At 55.7% G+C, this 21,397-nt stretch overlaps 1 protein-coding gene and 1 long non-coding RNA gene across 8 annotated transcripts; both read right to left on the bottom strand.

Moving 5' to 3' along the window:
- Nucleotides 1-465: 465 nt before the first annotated feature.
- On the bottom strand, nucleotides 466-5,246 carry LOC146397277 (uncharacterized). The gene is made up of 3 exons (XR_014822926.1): nucleotides 5,109-5,246; nucleotides 1,563-1,641; nucleotides 466-605 (listed from the first exon to the last, which is right to left on the bottom strand). It is a non-coding gene; the product is annotated as an uncharacterized LOC146397277 (long non-coding RNA).
- A 1,107-nt stretch (nucleotides 5,247-6,353) lies between these two features.
- Nucleotides 6,354-20,383, bottom strand: ZBTB47 (zinc finger and BTB domain containing 47). 7 transcript variants are annotated; one of them, XM_021071707.2, is made up of 6 exons: nucleotides 20,182-20,383; nucleotides 14,261-15,808; nucleotides 12,208-12,355; nucleotides 10,807-10,922; nucleotides 10,052-10,196; nucleotides 6,354-9,804 (listed from the first exon to the last, which is right to left on the bottom strand). In XM_021071707.2, the coding sequence occupies exons 2-6, from the start codon at nucleotides 15,725-15,727 to the stop codon at nucleotides 9,449-9,451; spliced, it is 2,232 nt and encodes a 743-aa protein (XP_020927366.1). In that variant the 5' UTR covers nucleotides 15,728-15,808; nucleotides 20,182-20,383; the 3' UTR covers nucleotides 6,354-9,448. The 7 variants fall into 7 exon arrangements, 4 of the variants coding, with proteins under 4 accessions (XP_020927366.1, XP_084844064.1, XP_003132183.1 ...); XM_084987938.1 differs by lacking the exon at nucleotides 20,182-20,383 and adding an exon at nucleotides 19,852-19,971; XM_003132135.5 differs by lacking the exon at nucleotides 20,182-20,383 and adding an exon at nucleotides 19,375-19,586.
- Between the last annotated feature and the right edge of the window lie 1,014 nt (nucleotides 20,384-21,397).

The raw sequence follows: 21,397 nt of genomic DNA, 5'->3' as shown, positions 1-21,397 counted from the left end.
TAGACTCCTGACCACTCGCCTCCCATTCCATATACACACATGCACACACACACTCACACACACACACACATCCCAGTCTCAGTTACCAAGATTAACTTGTTCCCAAAGTGCCAGAGGCTGCAGCTGTGGGTTAAATTTAGCCCCTGAGACGCTGGGGTGAACTGCTATGGGGCATTCTCCCATCATTCTTCTGAGTCACTTGTTTATACCCTCAGGCATGAGAGGCAGAGGGATTAGAGAGGGGACCTCAGCCTGGACCAGGATTGAGTCACCTCTCCATTTTGTAATCTCAGTGATGTCACTGCCTGTCCCTCCTGAGCAGTGCTTTCAAGCATCACTTGCTCACCTCACCAGCAGGTCCAGAGGGGCAGTTCCTGGAGGTGGTCCTGTCCTTCTTTTGGAAAGGACAAAGTCTCACCCAAGGGCTCTTAGCCTGGCCCAGGACTGCAAGGCACTTCCAATAAGCACCATCAATGAAGAGACCAGGCTCCAGGAGGCTCAGCACCTTGGCTGAGTCACACAGCTGGCAAGTGGCTGAGTCAGGATTCAGAGCAGATCTGCCTACCTCCAAAGACTGTAGGAATCCCTCCCTACCTTGCTGATTTCTGCAAATAACCAAAAAAAAAAAAAATGTCCATTAGTTGTAGTCTCATTTTCCAAGGCCCAGGATGGAAGGTACTGACTGAACAATCAACTTATATTTATCAGATGACTCAATGGCATATTTTTAGAATATGATAAACCCCATGGTGCTCACTTTCTACCAGGCATTCCACTAGAATGTTTATATGTGGCTTATCCATTCATCAAGAACCTACTGTGCACTGTTCTAAATGCTGAGGATTCAGCAGCGAACACTTCAGGCAAGAATTTCTGTCTTTATAGCATTTACCGTCTGCTGGGGAAGGGGGGAACAGCAACAAATAAATAGTTATACAGGGTGTCAGATGATAACTGTAGGTGACAAGTAGTTGGGAAGGGGGCATGCGAAGTAACAGGTGAAGGTGTAAACAATTTTAATGGAATAGTCAGGATGGATTCACTGAGAGGACTACATCTGAGCAGATTCAAGCCATGGCAGAGGAGGATTCCAAGCAGGAGAACAGCTTGAGCAAAGGCACTAAGGCAGGAGAGCCCCTGGCATGTTCCAGGAACAGCAAGGAGGCCAGTGAGCAATGGACAAGGAGGTGAGTAGGAGGAGATAAGGGCAGAGAGGTAATGGGGGAGTATCAGGTTTGGCCAGTGTACAGATTGGTTTTTTTCCCTCAGTGAAATGGGGAACCACTCTTTATTTTCTTTAATGATATATTTTATAACTATGGGAAATGCAAATATTTCTAGAGACAAAATAATATACTGATCTCCCATGTACCTGGCACCCCACTTCAAGAACTAAGTCATTAAGTTATGAACAATACTGACCATCCTCTCTGTTCTCACGCAAGGACATGCCCAGGGATTAGAAATGGGAGGCAGGAAGCAAGACTCCACAGCTTGTAGTTGGATCAGAGGAAACCATCATCTCACTTTATATTTTTAAACTTTAAGGCATTAGTGTTTACCTTCAGCCGAAATGCCAGCATCTAAAATTCTGAGGGAAATTATTTCTAGCCTGAATTCTAGACCCGGGCAAACTCATTCCTGCATAAGGATGAAATAAACAGTAAAGATCTTCAGAATTTAATTCCCTGAGTGGTTGGGAGGAGAGGGAAAGGTAAAATTTAGGGTTAGGAAAAAGTAGTCCACTAAGACATAAACCTTCTAGAAGTTCAGGATCTCTGCATTGAACTCCAAGGCATACAGTCTCAGCAAAGTGTGACAGGGAATGTCTGGCTGGAGGACTTTGTTGGGCAGTTGTGGGAGATGGTGCATCCCAGGGTCATCTTGCTGCACTGCTCACTAGTTAAGAGAGAGATAAAACTGATGGAATACCTGCTGTGTTTGCACTTACTGGAAGGAGAATCACATTTACGGCAAAGGGTTTGAGAATGCAGCAGTGATAAGCACATAGAAACTGAAGTAAATCGTGGTTTATTATTTTTTTTCTTTTTAGGGTTGCACCTGTGGCATAAGGAAGTTCCCAGGCTAGGAGGTGAATCGGAGCTGTAGCTGCTGGCCTATACCACAGCCACCGCAACACTGTATCTGAGCTGCATCTGCAAACTACGCCACAGCTTGCAGCAGCACCAGATCCTTAACCCACTGAGCCAGGCCAGGGATCGAACCCAAATCCTAATGGACACTAAGTCAGGTTCTTTACCCACTGAGCCACAATAGGAACTCCAAAAGAGACAAGAAGCTGTGCAAGAAAGGAAATGGAATCCTATTCTATTCTATGGCTTGGTTGAGATCAGTGTTTACGTAGTAATAATAATTTGTACACTAAATATTAATCTAACGCCAAACAATGAAATAACCATGCAGGGAGGAAGGAAAAAGGGAAATTGTATAGTGTTTGTATATGTGATGGGAGTGTTGAAGAAATTCATCAATAGCTGATGTCTAAAGCTAAAAGCAATCAGGAAACTAGAATTGGCATGTGCATGAAAACACCAGGTATGAAAACATCAAAAATACCATCTGAACTGAAAACGCTTGCCTATTGGGAGTTGGAAAAGAGGAGATGCAGGGAATTTCAGTTTTTCCTAAGGAAAAAAGCTCTAGAAATATTTGGCTTCTTCAACTATGTCCAAGTAAAACTTTATTTTTAAAAAATGGGTATTTTTCCAGGGATTCTACAGAAAACAATGCCGTGTGGTGTAGGGCATGTACTCTTCTTACTCATCGCCCAGAAGCAGCTGATGCTGTGGGAGGGTGGCACTGTCTGTGGAAGAATCAATTATGGCACCAGCCCAGACTCTGCCTTGCAAGGTTGGGATGTTGCCTATAGGATACAGTCTACATTCTAAGGATGCCTCGGACCCAGAATCAGGATGTGGGGTGGGAGAGGGACCCTTCTCTCTCCTATAAGTATGACCCACTCACAGAACTTTGCTTCTTGTTCTTACATCTTGGGCTCTGCTGATCGAGAGGTCATAGGACAGGGGCGCTGTTTTCATGGGGACTCAGTCATATTTTCACTCACATGGAAGCTAAGACCGACACTTGGCCATTTTATCTAGGGCTCTGTGCTCCTGGAAGAATGGGCAAACTAAGGTGATTGGCCTTGGCCTTCAAGGAGAAATGTGGCCCTGGGACCCCACATGTTGGGGGAGGAAAACATATCTGGAATCTAGGATCCTGTTGGGTGATTCCCATTGTCCCATATTGAGAGAGGAAAGACAATGGAATTGACACAATGAACTTCTCTGTAGAACAGATACTGACTCACAGACTTTGAAAAACATGGTTTCCAATGAGACAGGTTGGGGGAATGGGGGATGCACTAGGGGTTTGGGATGGAATGCTATAAAATTTGGTTGTGATGAGTGTTGTACACCTCTAAATGTAATAAAATTCATTAAGAAAAAAGTAAAAGAAAAGAAAAAAAAGACAATGGACTATATTATTCAGCCATAGAAAGGAATGAACTAATGATACATACATACCACAAGGTGGATGAACCTCAAACATGCTAAGTGAGAGAAGTCAGATACAAAAGGGTCACACATTGTGTGATTCAACTTATATGAAATATCCAGAATGGGTAAATCCGTGGAGATAGAACACAGATTGGTTGTTTCCAAGGGCCAGGGTTGAGGGGCTGTGGGGGAATGAGAAGCACCTGGTTAATGGTTATGAGGTTTCCTTTCAGGGTGATAATAATGTTTGGGAGCCACATAGAGGTGACGGTTCCACAACATTGCACCAAATGTCACTTAATTTCATTTAATGTTTAATATCATATTTAATGTTCATTTTTAAATGGTTAATTTTATGTCATGTGAGTTTCACCTCAATGAAAAAAAAATTGAAGGAAAAAAAAGTGACAAAAGCAACTCCACACAGAACCCCGAAGGGTGCCTATCCTTCAGGATTTCAGACTCTCAGGGTGAGTTCCTGTGGCCCTCCAGGGTGCTGGCTGAGGGCAAGGGAGCGTCAAAGGGGAGAGTAGCAGTCACCAGCACCATCCTGACCTCATCACCAGTGGCTGAATGCAGTGGGAGCCTCTTCCTTGCTGGGTAAGATATATGTGTATATTTTAACTAGTTCCCCTGACCCCAGCCCCCATTCCTCTTCTGTTTTGTAAAGGGTCTGGTTGGTGAGGGTTACATGTGCAGTGTAGCTCATGTGTGTCAGAACCAGAAAGTGGCTATTACTGCAGCTCCTGGATGTGCGGCTAGATGAGGTCAGGGATGAGAAGTAACGTTTTCCCCTTTGGGAAGAGGATAGAAAATGAAAATATTTTTCTATTTGTATGAGAGAGGTTGTAAAGAGCATTTTGTTCTTGTTGTCCAGAAGAGGGCACATGCTGCTGTTGGGGCAGAGAGGGGCTAGGGAGTGTTGTGTAATTTTTTTTTAACACTTTGTGGCCACCCAAAAGGCCACTTTTGGATAGCCTTTTTCTGATTGTGAGTACTACCAGCTGAGGTTAGAAAACATAACTCATTTTCCCAGCTGCCCTTAAAGATAGGGTTTAAGAATGTGACATGGGTCTACCAATGAGACACACATCCATGCCAGACTGATTCAGAGAAGAGGAGAGCAAGGAAGCAGGCACCACACGGACTCCAGAGTTCTCAAGAAGGGGTATTTAGCTTTGGGGGGCAGTAGGGACAGAGCTTTGAAAATTTAGTCCTCAGTATCTTTAGTTCCCAGCTGGGGTGGCAGCCAAAATCCCCCTGGGGCAAGTCCTGCGGGGAACTTTGGATTTGTTTCCAGCTGAGTCGCCCCAAAGCTTGTCTCTGATTCTCCTGGAGATTTAATTAATGTCTTTTTCATTAAATTGTCTTCTGCTTAAATTAGCTGGGGGGCAGGGTCTGTTCTTTGCAGTCAATAGCCCTGGTTAACCACCCACTGCCATGTGTGCCCAGCTCTGCTGAGTGGAGGGGACATAGAGGAGTTGAACATAGGGACATGGCATCGTTCGGGGGCTTTGGAATCAGACAGACAGACCTGGGTTCGAATCCTAACTCCAACACTTTCAGGCTATGCAAGTATTATCTTACCTCGCTGAGTCTCTGTTTCCTTGTGTCCTCAGCCACTGCAGAAGGCTGCGGGATGAGGAGGGACTATAGTGTTCCCAATACATGAGAGCTGCAGTCACTGAGAGAATTTCTGTCAATAGAGAGGTGCCAGGAGATCAAAGCAGCCTGGAATTCTGAGTCACCACATGGAGAGTGGCCGAAGCCTCTGAGGTTTGGAGGTAGTATGTTACTGAAGCAGAACACAGCTTCTGACTTGTTCACCAGTCACAGCTCTAGAAAGTCACATCATCGGGGGGCAGCCGCAAGGGTACTGCTAAGCCAGGGCTGTCTCCCTTCCTCCATCTCACTGACATCCATTGTGCTTTAAAAGAAACAAAAGCCCAGCTTTCTCCAGCAGGCTGGTGCTGCTCTGACCTGGGCTCCGAGACATCAGGTGTTAGTGAGCTGTTTGGTCCCAGAAAGCAAAACTGGGGGAAGAGTAGGTGGTCTAGCAGTGGTGCCCACCAGCCACCCAGTGGCCTCTGCCTCCCAGTCCCTCTGTCACTCCCTGATGTGACACGTGCCCAAGACTCTCTGGAGAGTGAAGATAGAAATACTGTGAGAATGAGGGAGGCAGGAGGGGCTAAAGGGAAGAAGATGCGAGGAGAGGCAGCAAACAGGCAGAGGGGTAGAAGAGTGGGAAGAGAGAGAAGAGGAATCCCTACATGGCACTGGGGGAGCAGCCATGCCCACAGGCCTGTCAGTGAGCTTCCTTTTGAGGTGAGCCCCTCTTCCCTTCAGAGGAGTGGGGCTGTGTGGAAGGCGATGTCCATATTCTGGGGCCCCCCATCTCCTCTCTGGCCAGTGAATCCACCCACCAGTCCCCTCTCCAGGTATCCAGGACCACATGCCACATACATGGAACCTCATTCACCCCGTCCCCACAGCCTAGAGTTCTATCCAGCAGAGTCAGTGCTCCAGTGAAATAACTCTCAGGGGTCCCTGGGGAGAGCCGCTCCTCCCTTGGAGGCTGCTACCTGTTTTCCATCTGAGATGTCCTCCTGGGCACTGACATCTGGCTCCTTTAGAACTCAGCTCCTGACTGGCTGTCCCCCAGGAGCCCAGGCTGCCCTCAAGGGAGGAAGATGGGGTCTGCAGATGCTCAGGGCCCAGATGTCCATGCGGTCTGCCGCCGAAGGGTTGGGTTCCACGCTGCCCTTGCTCTGGTCCAAGTCTTTTCAGCCAATCGTCAGGATGGCAACATGTAAAGAAGAGGCTGGGCCAAGGGACAGTTGTACTGTCTTTATTCCCCTTCGCTCTTCTCCTCGCCCTCCTGCTGTCCCCCACGCACTCTGGGGCTGTGGGGTGGCCACATAGGACCAGACATTAAGGGTCCACATGCCTGGGCACAGCCGTTCTGCCACTGCTGAGCCCATGCTGTGGCGGCTATGGTGGCATGCATCAGGGTCAGCGGCTCAGGCCCTGCCCCCCAGCCCCGGTTCCCAGAACTGTGGCCAAGGGGCTTAAGGCCCACCTCATCTTTCTAGCCATTCACCCTCAGCTGGCCCAAGACCAGGGAGTGCAAGGGGAGTTGGGAGGGGGCAGGCCCAGGTTCCAAACTTGAGGTCTTGGCCAAATGGCTGAGAAGTCCAGCTGGACAGAGGGACCCCTGGGCAGATCTCCAGTGGGAGGTGATGACCCCAAGCCCCCTCCCCACCACTACCCCCGGGAATTGGGTATGATGCCCCAGTCCCCTCACTCCATTATCCAGGTGCTTGTTAATTTGTTTTAAAAATTAAAAAGGTAATGCAAAAGCTGGTAAAACAAGAACCCCTATCCATACTGGCACTGCTGAGGTTCCATTATTGCTTCAGACTCTTGTGGTCTGGCTAGAAAAGAGCTCTCACCAACACTAGCCCAAGGGGAAGAGAGCATTTAGCACCAGGGACACAGGACACTTGTACCCACTGGGACAGGGGCCTCCCAGGAGAGGGGTTAGCTGTGCCCACCTACAACGACCATTTGACCAGTGACCAGCCTGCTGTCTGGACTCCTCTTATGCCTTCAGAGGGGAAGTGCACAAAAACAGGAGACCCAAGCCCTGGGACCGGGTCTCCCACCAACTCCCCCACGCCCATTTCTAGCCTCTGCTTATCAAAAGTCCAGCCTCAGGGACCAGCAGCCCAGCCTGGCCAGGCCCTCCCAGGCTCACTATGGTTGTGGTCAGACTAGCAGGTTGACAGGGCCACCAGCCCCTAAAGGAGACCCTGGTGTCAGTGACAGGGGGTGGGAAACCCATGGGAGTCCCAGCCTACAGCCTACAGTTTGGGAAGATCAAACCTTTCTTAGGAAAACAGGGGCCAGCTCTGAAGAGCTGCCAGGCACTGGGACCAGAGGTTAGAAATAGCAAGGGGGAGGGGGAAATAGGGAGGGGAGACCCTGAGGACGTCATGGAAGCCCAGCAATCAAGGGGTGCAGGAAAGGGAAAGAGCTACCGCAAAGCAGGAGCCTGAGAGGTACAGCCCTGAACCCAGAAGAGGCCGGAACCCCCAGCCTTGGGGTAAGGGAGCCGCAGAGCTGGGAGCCAGACAGGGAGCTTTCCTCTCTTGGGGAAGAGCCCACTTTTTCTCCCCAGAGGACGCAGGAGGGTGCGTCCATAGGCTCTGGCTTGCACTGTTCCTGCTGTAGCCCCAAACTCAACCAGGCCAGGGCATTGCCCCCTCAGGGCCCAGAGAACAATCTGGGTTGTGTGGCTTGGATTCTAAATTCTCAAATCACTCGGGCTCCTTGGGCCTGCCCACATCTGTACAGAATAAAGTGCTTCGTTTATTGATGATTAAAATGTCCCCTGTCCCCTGCCCCAGCACCCTGGGCCTCACAAGGAGGTCAGAGGCATTCCAACCCCCTCAGCCCTTGGGCTGATGAGGCCAGTTCCCCCCGCCCCAGGCCCCCACTGGGCTCAGGCCTCTTCCCACTCCAGCCATGTTGGGAAGGTGGTGGTTGTGGGGGTAGTTGTGGGGGTTTAAGGTGCAAAGAGTATAACAAACAAAACTGTATAAACACAATAGGAAAGAGCTTAACTAGGGAACATGTAGCTTATGGAACCTTCCTCCCCATTTTAAAGGCAGGAATAAAGATGTTAAATGACAACAAAAAGGGCCGTCCTGTTAGTGCTGGCCTTGTGGGGGCAAGCGTTGGGCACAGGCTGGCGTTCCCCCAGTACCTCTGACTCTGCCCCCCAGGGCCTGATCATGTGGGCTCCTTGCCCTAACCATGAGCACAGAGGCCCAGGAGAGACAAGGAAAGTGGACACCAGCCAGGGGTGGGTTGTGGCCAGGCCCAGGGAGCAGATGAGGCCTGTGCTGCCTTCAGGGAGCAGAGACGGACACAGACATCTCTGGTGTGGGAGATATGGCAAGGACAGCTGTGGAGGGATTGGGCGGTCTGTGAACAGCTACCCCGCCTCCTGCCCCACTGATAGCACCTTGAAACCTTAAAACATTTGCCCAAGCCTCCTCTTTAGGGTCCTGCCCCTGGGGTCCACCTATTTGCTGGGGCTCCTGAGCTACAGCCCTGGGAGCTGTGCTGTGGGAGCTAGCCCGTCTGCCCACCCGGGGCCTGACTCACACACCCTGAGGCCCAGCAGTTTCTGGGGACATTTTCTTCAGGACCCAGCCTTCAGTGCAGCCTGGTGCAGGTCGAGGATCCCTGCGCCTGCCAGCGGGGTCGTGAGTGGGAAAAGCAAACGCCTGGGGTCCAGCCCCTGCCCGCCTCACTCCCCACAGTGCACAGCTGCATCTGTGGTCTTCACACCTTGCTGTGCCTGCCCAATGCATTCCTGGCATTCAGGCTCAAGTCCTTGATCAATATCTGGCAGCACTCATACTGGGTCCACAACTCCTTCAAAAGGGGCCGCTGGCACCCCAACTTCTCCCCAAACCCTCTGGGATGAGGGGCAAGTTAGGGGGCATGGGAGAGGTGGGGATGAGCAGCTGAAGTTGACTTGGGCTGGGCCTGGTCATCCCACTCTGGCTCAGGCCTTAGCAGAGTGACCAGTCACACCTGCTCCCCAGGCCTCTCCTCATTGTACCTGCAGCCTCCAGCACCCCCATCACCTGGAGGGGGGTGATGCCAATAGTTTCCTCTTTTCTTTTTCCTTCATTTCAAAAAAAAAAAAAAGTAAAGGCTTCAAAGAGTCACTGAAAGGGGGCACTTGGGAGTGAGGTGTCCTCTGCCAGTTCTGGGGGCTGCCAGCCTGCACGGCCCCCAGGGTCAGGGGGCTCCCGCAGAGCGTGTCCAACCACCTCTGGAGGTGTTGTTGCCCCCACGACACGGAGGGGTGGGCACAGGGCTCCGGCCCTGCCCATGCAGCAGGCAGGCAGTTAATTGCTGGCATTCAGCCTCCCGCCGGGGCTGGCAGCGGTAGGGAAGAGCGGGGGCGGGGGCGGCAGGTGGGGTGGGGGCGGGAGGGTCTGGGGCAGCCCTGGCAGCAGGGGCAGAGCCTGGGGCTGAGTGGGAGGCAGCCCTGGGGCCGCAGGGGTACCATCGCTGGCCAGGGGGTGGCTGACGCGGAAGCACTTCTCCTTGTGCGCCTTGAGCATGTTGGAGAAGCGGAAGCGCTGGCCACACACGTCGCAGGGGTAGGGCTTCTCCCCGGTGTGCGTGCGTCGGTGCCGCTTCATGTTGGGTCGGCTGGTGAAGCTCTTGCCGCAGATCTCGCAGATGTACGGCTTCTCCCCTGCGGGGTGGTCGGTCATGTGCGGCAGGGAGTTGTTAGGGGGCCGCCACGCCCCGGCCCTGGGCCAGCCTCCCTGTGCCCACGGAACCACAGCGGGGCTGGCCCTGATACTCTCGGATCCTCCCCACCGTGGGCCATTCTGTACCAGCCTCACCCGACTCTGGGAGGCAGGGAGGCCAGCACTGAGCCTCCTAGAGGAGAAGGGGGCCGGCCTGGCATGGAGCTCCTCCCCATGGGGCAGCCCTACCTGTGTGGGTCTTCATGTGCTCATCAAAGTACTGCTTCATGTTGAAGTCCTTGCCGCACCACTGGCACATGAACTGCTTGTGGCCGATGTGGATGCTCATGTGTGACCGCAGCTGGTACTTGTACTGGAAGCGCTCATTGCAGTTCTGAGGGTGGGGTGTGGGGTGAGGCTCGGGGCAGAGCGGGGGAATACCCTTCAGAAAGGGAAATGCTGGCGGAGATGGCAGGACCCCAGAAAGGACGCACATGGGGAGGGGCTCCTGGGCAAGGAGGTCTGGATGCAAAGGCCAGCCGAGGTGCTCCTGGGGTGGGGCAGTGCACGGGCACAGGAGGAGAGGCCGTGGGCACACCGGGCCCAGGCAGGAATGGGGGTCAAGAAGTGGAAAGGGCCAGAGTGGAGGGAGCCCTCATGCTTAAGGTCTTCCATCTTTCCTCCTTGTCCCCACCTGCACTCCATCTCTGATCTCTCTGCCTAAGATGCTCCCCTCTCCACCTCCCCAGAAGGCCTGCCCCCTAGTTCCAGCCCATGCAGACTTCCCACCCTGAATGTTCGGGGGTTGGGTTAGGGGTTGCGGGGGTGCAGGTGGGCAACAGGTAAGGGTGGAGTGGGAGGCAGGGACCAGAGACATCAGGAGGGGCCCCTCTCTTCCTGCATCTTGTACTCCGGTCTCCCTACCCACCTGGGTTTTAAGCAGCTGCTGCCCCTGATCCCTGCCCTGTCCAGGGTGGCACCTGGGGCAGGAGAAGGGAGCTCACCTCACATCTGAACGGCTTCTCCCCGGAGTGCTGCAGTGAGTGCACCTTGAGAGACATGCTGCGTTTGAAGGACTTCCCGCAGGTCTCGCAGGTGAAGGGCATATCCTTGGTGTGGGCTACAGGGCAGGCACCATGGCCATGACATCTCGGGGGTACCCGTCTGGCTCCTCCCAGGGGACCCATGCCTGAACACCCCCCCACATTGAGCCTAGATCCCACCTCCTGAGGTACCCTGGAGCCTGCCCCATAGCCTCTGACCCCCCAGGCAAAGCCCTTTCCCTCCAGGCTAGGTGTCTCTGCCTGCGCACACAAGCATGAAGGTCCTCATGGTTCTTTAGCCTCTGGCCAAGGGAACAGCCAAGGCCAACTCACTCCCAAAGTTTTGGGGAATGATTGGAGGATTCCGAGTCAGACTGGCCTTGGCTCAAATCCTGACTAAGCCACTATATGCCTCAGCATCCTCTTCTATAAAAAGAGGCTAGAGCATCTTGAGACTCCAGGATGGCTGGGCTCTACAGAGGATGGTGCCTATAAAGGCCTCAGCCGAGGGTCCCATGCCATCTAGAGGGAGTTACCTGTGCTCCCTCAGAACAAACTCCAAGGAAAATCTGGGAGGAAGCAATCGAAGACAGGGACTGCCCCCCTCAGAGTTCAGAGCTGGGGAATCCAAACCCAGGAAGGACCATCCTGGTTACTCAGCATGCTCTGGCAGAGAACTAGACCCTAGGGTCCCAGCTCTCAGTCAGTTCATGCTGGAGGCCTCTTGCACTGTCTGGTAAAAAAAAGGGTAAAGCCTGGCCAGGGCCCACTTCCCGCCTTGGCTACCCTTCCCTTCAGCTCCAGGCCCCAAGCAAAGGGAGGGCCACCTGGACAATAGATTCCCAGCCAGGTCCCCCTGCAGGAGAAGGACAGCCATGCCCAATGGCCCGACGCACAATTGGGGGACTCCTTACTGTGTCCAGGTCGGGGAGGGTTACATTCAGAGAAGTCTGAAGCTCTGTCCGAGGCACAACTGTCCTCAAACCAAGACAGGGCCTGTGTTAGCCCATATGGCATTCTGTGTAATTTAGGAAAAGGTGCTCCTTTCCCTGGTGGACACAGCCCCATGCCAAGAGGCACAGCCTGGTTAGCAGTGTGCCAGCTGGAGTCTGGTCCCCACTTGCCACCTTGTCCAGAAGCCCTTGTGCCATGTGCAACCTGCCCAACTGTATGTGGTAGCCCTGGTTCCAAGAGCCTGTTCAGGACACATCTTGCCACTGCGACCAGCCTCCCCAGGCCTCTCAGCTACGAGGGGTCTTCTGACTCCTTCGCATTGCCCTTAGATGTGAAATGAGTCCCAGCACACCTAGCAGCTGGCCCAGCTCAGACCTCAGGCTCCATCCCTCACTAGCCTAGACTTACCGACCATGTGCTTGCGCACGTGAGCCATGGTGTAGAACTTCTTCTCACAAATCTCACAGGAGAACTTCTTTTCTGCGTAGCCATGCACAATCTTGTTGTGCTCATGGAGGGACCAGAGCTTCTTAAAAGCTTTGCCGCATGTCACACACTGTGGGGTGAAAGGACTTTAGAACCTGTGTCATGACCATGTGACCTAGGATAAGTTGCTGCCCCTCGCTGGACCTCAGTTCCCCACCTGGACTGTGCTAGGGAGAGGCCTTGACAATCCAAGGGCCAGCCAGATGTGCTTTTCTGAGAGTTGGGTAACTCCCTAAACACCTACAAACCTAACCTACCCATGGACCTAGGGCTGCAGTCTGGGGCTTTCCCTTATGCTCCACTCACCAGGGTGAGGGGCTACCTCTCCTAGGAAGTCCCTTCTTTGTGCTCATTTCAACAAGGTATCTTTCTATAGAGGGGAGACAAATAAGTAGCTGAAAGGTCACAGAGGGTGAGGAGGCTACATGGTGCATGGAGGAGCCCCTCACATAACACTTCCTGGCAGAGCTGGGGCTTTATCTCTGCTGCCTCCCTCTGCTGGGACCCATGCCCTGACACCATGGAGATCCCCAAGGAGGTGGGTTACAAAGGGCTGGCTATGGGGGACTGCAGGAGGTACTAGGGCCTCTCAGGCAATAGAGGGTGGTGGGAACCTTGGCCACATTCCCCTCCTCTTCTGGGCCCTTGTCCTGTCCATCCCCATAGCAGGCCAGGGCTTGGGTAAAAACTAGGTCAAAGGTGCCCAGGGTGGAAGAGGTACAAGCATCTTTCCCCTTCAGGAGGGAAGCTCAGGTGTGTGCAGGTGGAGAGTCAAAGGGCAACCCGGGGGAGTTCCCGTCATGGCTCAGCAGTTAATGAACCCAACTAGCATCCATGAGGACAAGGGTTAAAGATCTAGCACTGCTGTGAGCTGTAGTGCAGGTCACAGATGCAGCTAGGATCTGAAAAAAATGCTGTGGCTGTAGTGTACACTGGCAGCTACAGCTCTGATTGGACCCCTAGCCTGGGAACCTCCATAAGCCATGGGTATGACCCTAAAAAGACAAAAAACAAAAAAAGGCAACCCAGCAGGCAGGCACGTGGGAGCGTGTGTACTGGGCGGGGCAGGAGTCCAGGTAACCCCCAGGTAATGCTTTCTCCACAGGGCACTGCAATTAACAATTAGTTCAGGCAATTAGCACCCGCCTACCTACTGCCCCCCAGCCTCACTCCCAGCCAGAAAAGGCAAAAACCAGACTGGCCTGTGCTGCCTGTATCCTGAAAGGCCAGGCTGGCTGAAACTCAGGCTGGCCCAAGGCTTGGCGGTCAGCCTCTCTTTCCAGCTAGGCCCCAGCAGCCCCTGCACTTCCCAAACTGCTCATCCAGGCCCTCTTCTCCAGGCCCAGGCCAGCTACCACCTCCAAAGAGCTGCATGCAGGGGTTTCCTTCTGCCTGGCTGCCCCCTGCTCCATTCAGCCTTTGCAGCAAGTGGGAAATGGCACCCCCCTTTGGGCAAACCCCTCCTCCCCTCATCTGTGCTTTTGGGTGGTGCATAATCTGTGAAATCTACACACAGTGGTCCTGCTGGCCTTGCGCAGCCCAAGGACATACTAAAACTCCTCAGAGCTGGCTGTCCCCCAGCCTCATGTGCTCAGATGAGCTCTCCTCTCTCATTCTCCCAAGCCCACACCTCCCTCTGCCTCTCTGGACAAGGGTACTGTTTGTTCTAATCCTATCTGAACATCTCTCCAAGAGCCAAAGCCCAGCCTATCCTCCTCCAGGAAGCTCTCTCTGATGTTATCCCCTGAGCTCTTACCACCCTGAGAACCTGGGTCTGGCTGTCTTGGCTCACTCTTGGGCCTAGGCTGGTCCCTCTTATCTGAAGGACTAAGCCTGGTTTCTGCATTGTGTGGGCAAGGCAGGCAGCAGCACACTGGGTGCCCAGAGCCCAGTTCCAGCCTGCCCAGCCCAGATGGCTGTGTGGCCTCCACCCAGTCCTGCCCTGTCAGCCCTGTGAGCTCTCCCAGAGGCCCACCTGGATGTTGCGCTCGCAGTCTGTCTGCCGGTGCAAAAGCAGCTCACTCTCCAGCAGGAAGCGCTTGCCGCACTGGTCACAGATCTGCATGCGGCTGTGGGTCACGTTCATGTGCTTCTCCAGGTACCAGCGGTTGTTGAAAACTCGTGGGCACTTCTGGCATGGGTGGTGCTGCTTCTCCTCCAGTTTCACCTTGGCCCCCAGCCCATCAGTGGCCTGTGGCCCTCGGGCTGGCGTAGGAACCACTCCTGTAGGAGGTTTTGGCCGCTTCCCACCCCGCCGCTCGGCCTCCTCAGGCTCAGGGGGGCCCCGGCGCCGGGCAGACCGAGTTGCCATGCGACTGTGAGGAGGTGGGTCCACCCGGCTGCTTCGGCGGCCAGGCCCCTGCCTGCCCCCCGCCTCCCCGTCCTCCTCATCCTCCTCCTCTTCCTCCTCTGAGCTCTCCTGGTCCTGCTCACTGTGCCCTTCCTCCTCCTCCTCCTCTTCCTCCTCCTGCTCGCTGTGCCCTTCCTCCTCTTCATCGTCGTCCTCCTCTCCTTGACTGCCACCCTCCTCCTCTTCTTCCTCCTCCCCTCCACTGCCACCACCCTCCTCTTCCTCCTCTTCCTCCTCCTCTTCCTCGTCATCCTCCTCATCCTCTGAGTGTCTCTGCAGCCCATCCTCCCGGCCCAGCACCATGGTGGCCGGGCCCGTGGCAGTGCCTGGCTTCCCCTCAGGCCCTGTGGACACATGCAGTGTCTGGTTGTTGAGGTTCACCTCCACGATGATCTGAGACTGCTCCCGGCGACTGTAGGTGCCAGAATCCCCAAGCTCTTCCTCTAGCTCCTCCCCACCCTCCAGCTTGCACAAGCTGGCTGGGGGCCCACCAGCCTCCTCAACGCCACCCTCCTTCTCCTCCTTGAAGAAGGGCTGAGCTGGCCCAATGGTGGCAGGCACCGTACCACCTGTGGCCCCAGCTCCGTCCTCAACACGCACTGAGTAGGGGTCAGGGCCCTCACGGGCATAGATCTTGGGCAGGCCTGGGGCATCCGCCTCCTGCTTGATGTCGCAGTAGTAGGGCGGCGCGGCCGGGGTGCAGCTGGTGGCTGGCTGGGCGAGGGCCACGGCACCAGGGCCTGGGGGCCCAAGGGAGCGGGCGTCCAGCAGCTCCTGGCAGGATGCAGCGATGTCAGCCATCTGCAGCAGCGAGGCAGCACTGAGCACCTCGTGGACGTTGGCTGCGTTGACCAGCAGCTTGGATGTGTAGATGAAGTTGAGGATCTGCTGCAGACCGCCGGGGGCCAGAGCCTCCAGGGACAGCTCCACACGCTGCAGCTGCTTGTTCTGGGTGAAGAGCGAGTGGAAGAACTGGCTGTAGGCGGCCAGCACGCCCTTGTGTGCTGGGAAGACACTACGCTGGGGCACCAGCACCAGATCCACGTCACACAGGTCGGGCTGGAAGAGGCGCTGCTCGTTCAGGCGGCCCATCAAGCAGGCAAAGTGCAGCGCCACGTCCTCCACCAGCGAGAACTCGGCCGCTGGTGAGTCCGTCGTCTTCTCAACCAGCAACTGAGGGGCAGAGGGCACAGGGTCAGGTCAAAGCCATCCAGGAGGCGGTCCACCCCATCACTTCTGGCTCCCCATAACAGAGGAGCCAAAGCCGAAGCAAGGACAAGAGGAAACTGGGATTCAAGCCCGAGTTCAATGTCCCTCAGAGCTCAAATTCTGGTGGTGACTTTCTGAGGCCACAGATCAATTCCTGGGTCAGTGGTTAACTTTTCTTAGCCTCCAGCTCTTCCACTGGGAAATGGAAGAAGTCATCCCGGGAAGGGAAGGGGAAAGGGGAAGAGAAAGGGACAAGGGTGACCAATTGTCCAGGTGGACCAGGAACCTGGGGGTTTCCCAAGATGCTGAACTTTCCTGAGTTGCTAAAACCAGGGCTGACCCCAGCAAACCAGGACCGGGTTGTCCCCCAAGAAGCATCCCCCAGAGGTATCCTTTCAGCATGTCCTAGGCTCCATGAATTTTGTCCCCCATACTCACTCACATACAAATAAAACCAAGCCTGCCCAACCCCAGACACCTTAAGAGCAGAAGTCAGGCTCACTGGCTCACTGATCTGCCTCTGGGCACTACACCCCTGGGTTAGCACCTGAGGGAACCCCTCACCTCACCCACAGCAGGCCTCAAGGCCAGGGCCTGAGGCCATGCAGAGATAAAAACTTTTGGGAAGAAATCCTGGGCCAAGGCCTAGATTCTCCCCACCCTGGTCCTGTTGCCCTATTGAAGGAGGTTAGTGAGGTCTAGCCAGCTCCTTCATCTTTGGCCAGAGCTTGGGCCAGGCTGTTGCCTGTGGCCTCAGGCCTGGTAGCCGGTGGCTCCCCCTCACATAAAGGTTTTGTGGGAGCAAAGGACACAGCTGTGGTACCTGTCTACCATGCCTGGAGACAGAAATTACCCAAGCCTGCCCCAAACCCTTTGCCCTCTAGGGCCCCGGACCCCAGATCAGGTGTAGTCCATGCCCAGAGGCTCTGAGGTGGCCTCATCTTGGAGGTCACACCACTAGGGGCTTCTAGAGCCTCAGGGAGGCCCTGGAATCTGATGGATCAGACCATTAGACCCTTGGGCCACATCTAGAACCTGTGAATTGCCTAGAATAAGGGCTGGCTTAATTATTCCTGGTCCCACCACAGCAGCTTCCCTAAAAGGCAGGCAGCATAGACAGACAGGCTGCCCGGCCCTCTGCATGGGTCCAGCCCACAGTAGATGTTCAATTAATGATAACCCACAGGTTCCAGGTTCTGGCCCTCCTCAGGCCCTGTCCAGCAGAGTCAGAGCTTCCTACACTTGAGGGTACCTTGCCTCACTGCAAAGCCATCAGTTCCCTTACCCCAGGCACCTTCCTAGAAACCCTGGTTTGAAACGCCAGGCCTATCTATCCACAGCCCACACCTTCCCTTCATGCTAGTCTTTCCAGACTGGGTAGCGGTTGAGGGGTGTTCAACTTCTCAGTCACCTGAAGGAGGATCTGCCCTGGGCCTCTGGATGAGCTCCAGGGAGCCACCAGGGGCAACCTGCTGCTAGACCTGCCCTGGGCTCTACCCTCCACACCCAGCAGCCTAGGGCAGCACCAACCTCATGCCCTCTCTCTTACCACTATCTCTCTTAAGTTCTCTCTGCACACATCCTCCCCCCTAGCCAAGAAGCTACCCATCTGCTCTTCTGCTTCAGGGCTGCTAGCCCATCCAGGCCTGGCCAATCTAATGCAGATAAGGTGCCAAGCCCTTCCCATCTCCATCCTCTGACTCATTCTGATTCATCTTCTGGGACCAAATCCTATTACACAGACAGGGAAACTGAGGCTCAAAATGGGAGAGTCCCATAGTGAGCAGTAGCAGAGCCCCTGTCCTTTTAGCTCCACTGGACTAATACCATCCATGCTGGATAAGACATCATTCCACGTGGAAGTATTTCTTGGCCTTTAATGACTTAAAAAGCAGGACAAGGCATCTGGGGACCCTCCCAACCAAGGGACCAGATGTGCTTCCCCAGACCCCATAACCACTTCCAGAGACCTGCACCCTCCTTCCCAGAGCTGCTGCCACCTACACCTCAGTGAGGGGTCAGGGTGCAACTTGGGATTTGCAACAGGGGCCCCTCAGGGCCTCCAGGGGCCAGACAGTGGCAGGCAAGTGGCTTGGAATAAGGGCTGGTCAATGTCAGGCCTGTTGTAGGGTGCCCACCACAGGCCACAGGGCTTTTGTTCCACTGCTCCCCTTTTACGGAGAGCCCTCCAGTGCCTGTCTGCCATGGGGTAAGGGTAGTGCTTGACATTTCCTGTGTGCAGTTGTGGTCCCAGGATCCAGTGAGGACCCCTCTGGCCTCAGCAGAGGAAGAGGGGCTAGCCTGGGGGGTATTGCTGTCCCAAAGTTTCTATTTCTAAGGCAATCCCTTCTGCCAAACTAGCACCATCCTTGGCCCTTGAGGGGCCTGAGAACCTCACAACCAGGCACCCTGACTGGACTTCCTTGGCCGGGCATATAGATGCTGCCTGAATCCACAACTGCCAGCCCTTCAGCAGGGCACTGATTGGTTACCCTCTAACCTAGTACCTCCCACACAGGGCCCACCAGCTGTGTCTGACTCTCCAGACAGAAATGCCCATTCCCTGAAGCTGCAGATGCCCCTCCCCATCTGACTATACCAGCTGCAGCCACACACCCCACCCTTAAACCCAGGCCAGCCCAGCTAAGATACAAGTCCAGGGGAGTGGTCAAGCACTTCTACTGCCAGGGCACTTCATGCCTTCAAACCCTACCCCCAAGCCAGGCTGGGGGAAGCCAGGTGCCAGGGACACCTGCTGAGGCTGCTCACCAGAGTCACAGCCTTCTACTCCTAAAGGGCCCCTGCCTCATTGTCATGATACCACCAGCTCCCTACCCTGTTCCAGTGTCTCCCTGGAGGCCTCAGGATGAAACCTGGGCGTCCATCTGCAACCCCTACTCTCATGTCAATCCTTCCATCTCCCGGCAGCAGTGGGCGGGCCCAGAGTGAGCAAGGGGGCACAGGCTCATGATTTCCAGGCTCCTCCTTTTAGGGAGTCTATGCCAGCCTCCACTGCATTCAAGTACACCAGTCCTTTCTGGAGAAACAGGCCCAGAGAGGGTGGAGGACTGGCCCAAGGTCACACAGGAATTTGGACAGAGCTGCAGGCGCAGCCCCCCGCCCCCCCACCCCCACCTTGGCCCAGGAGCCCCGAATCCCCAGTCAGGTCGGCTCCAGCGCCCACGTGGCCCAAGGCCCAGGCGGGAATCCGACCTCCCCCCGCCCCCCCACCCAGTCCGAGGGCGGCGCCGTCCCGGGCTCAGGGAAGCGCCCCCCTCCGCCCGTGCCTAGCAGGACCTCAGCCTCTCGCGCCAGGGCCCCCACCCCAGGAATTTAACCCCCTCCCCGCCGAAGGCCGCGCCAGAGCGCCGCATTCCCGGCCCACAGGGACCCAGAGAAGGGGTCAGGGAGACCCAGCGAGGGGGAAGATCTCTCCAGCCCCTCCACCCCAAGCCGGAAAGCCGTGCGCTCTGGAGGGCAGAGCGGGCAGGTGGGCGGATAAGCGGGGGGACAGGCAAGGCCTTGCGTACCATGGTGCCGCGGCGCTGGGGGCTCACAGGGCCCCGCGGGATCGCGCTGCCCCCGGCGGCCGGGCCGGGGCCGCTCCATGAAGCGCCGCGCTGGGGGCCGCCCCCGCGCAGGGCCCCGCGACCATGGCCCCCGGGGGCGCGGCCGGGCGGGCTGAGGCGCAGGGCCGCGGCGAGTCCAGCCGCCGAGCAGCTGCGGCCCCAGAGCCTCGGGCGCGGCGGGCGGGGGGCGCGGGGCGCGGATTGGAGCCCGTGCGTCAGCTGGGGCCGCCGTCTGGACGCTTAAAGGGCCAGGCCGCCCTGCGTGCCGGCGGGGGCCGCGGACACGCGTGGTGCGCTCTGTCCCGCTGCGGCCCGCCCCGCCTCGGGCTGCCAGGGGCCCTGGCCAGGCCCCGTTTCTCCCATCCTAGCCGATAGACCCGGCCTCACTTTCCCGCGCTGAGACCCCTTTCCGCTGGGAAGTTCGTCCCTGAGTCTAACCTCGGTGCCCTCCAGCTGCGCCACAGAGGCGGGGTCGGAGTAGGAGGCGGCCCTGAAATCGGGAAACTGGGCACTCCCGCCCCTCAACCAGCTGCAGAAAAAGCTTTTACACCTGCTCCCCTGCGCAACCTCACACTGAGGAACGAGGAACGGAACCCAGTATCCTAGCCACGTCACCACCCCCACCCTTTGGCCTGGGCTGCTCTGACCTGAGGTTGAGTCTAGGATCTCCAAATAGCCTGGCACCTTACCCCACCCCCACCCCAGGGCAGCTCAAAGTTCATTTTGTCCTGTGCCTCCAGGATTTGGTTCTGGTCGACCCATACCTACCCGGTGACCACCTCTGGCTGCACAGGGCCGCCCAGGGCAGGAGATGCAAGAACTAGACCACAGCTGCAGATCCTTTAAGGTGACAGGGCTAGTGCCTGAGAAGGCAAGACCAGAGTGAAGGCCAGAGACCCACCGTGTACCCCAAGCCCTGTGCCTTGATGGCTGCCGAGAGGCCTCCCTGCTCTGTCTCTGCTGGGGAGATGCAGCCAGGCCTGCGGAATGCTGCTCTGGCATGGACACCAGTGGGGGCAGGGGGCTGGCTGTGCTGGCAGGAGGCTGCAAAGGAACACTGCCAGGCTAAGCAGGCAGCAGGGTGGGGACCACAGGGCCCTGGGCCTGGCAGGATCCAGGTGGTGGCTGGGCCACCACTGTGGAGAGGGGGCCTCTGTGGGCCTCTCATGTGGCCTATGTCATCATTCAGATGCCTTTCTGTGCCCCTACTCCAAGCTGACTGCTGCCTCATCTTTGGTCTCTCTCACATTGCCCCTATCCTGGTACTACCACACAGTATCCCTCACTCCTCCTTCCTCACGTGCATTCGTGCGTACACACCCACCCATGCCCAGCTATAGCAGTGTCCCCTGGGTATACCACCTTACTCAAGAGTGGGAAGGGACTCTGGGGCCTGTTCAGAGTGATTTAGTTTGGGTGATAGGAGAGGAAATGGAGAAGAGGCCAAGAGCCCAGGCAGGAGCCATCCTGTAGTCTGATGTCAGTCCTGGGTCCAAGATGGGAGGCCCTTAAGACAGGGCCATCCCAGGGCCAGGGAGCAAACATCTCACAGACAAAGATTGTGGTGGCCAAAGAGTGCAAAGAGAAAGGGGAGGAAAACACATAGCCAGATAGAGGGTGAGGAGAGTATTTGGTGAAAAGAGAGGGGAAGAGAGGAATGGGCACAGATGGGGACATGACCCCAGAGATGGCCACTGCAGATAGCCTATACTTCTGGGGCCATGGTTGTTGCAGAGACAGCTGGCTCAATTCCTGGAGGCCTCAGGCTGAGGCCAGGCTGGAGTGACCTGCTTGCCTGACCAGCCCATCACCTCAGGGCTGCCTTCTGCTTCTTCCTCCATCCGAATTCACTTCATTTGTCTCAGTGGATCCTTGCACAGGCCTGGAAGGTGGTAAGGAATTGCATACCCCTTGGCTGGATAAGGACAGTGAAGGCAAAGCAGGACAGATTACACAGCCAGACAGCAGCATTATGAGCCAAGGA

This window comes from Sus scrofa, chromosome 13 (genome assembly GCF_054392235.1).
Source record: "Sus scrofa isolate SSC_HxYL_T2T_F1_AM1 chromosome 13, Sscrofa_HxYL_maternal_Yorkshire_Landrace_v2.0, whole genome shotgun sequence".
In the NCBI taxonomy this organism is placed as follows: domain Eukaryota; kingdom Metazoa; phylum Chordata; class Mammalia; order Artiodactyla; family Suidae; genus Sus; species Sus scrofa.
Note: the sequence above shows the minus strand (reverse complement) of the source record. Positions and strands in the feature narration are given on the sequence as shown.

What these genes read in the sequence shown, in the direction of transcription:
- ZBTB47 (XM_003132135.5), bottom strand. An exon ending in ACTGCGAGCGCAACATCCAG is followed by an intron (nt 12,356 to 14,260) that starts GTGGGCCTCTGG and finishes TTCACCCCACAG; the next exon opens with TGTGTGACATGCGGCAAAGC. An exon ending in GCACATGAAGACCCACACAG is followed by an intron (nt 9,805 to 10,051) that starts GTAGGGCTGCCC and finishes ACCACCCCGCAG; the next exon opens with GGGAGAAGCCGTACATCTGC.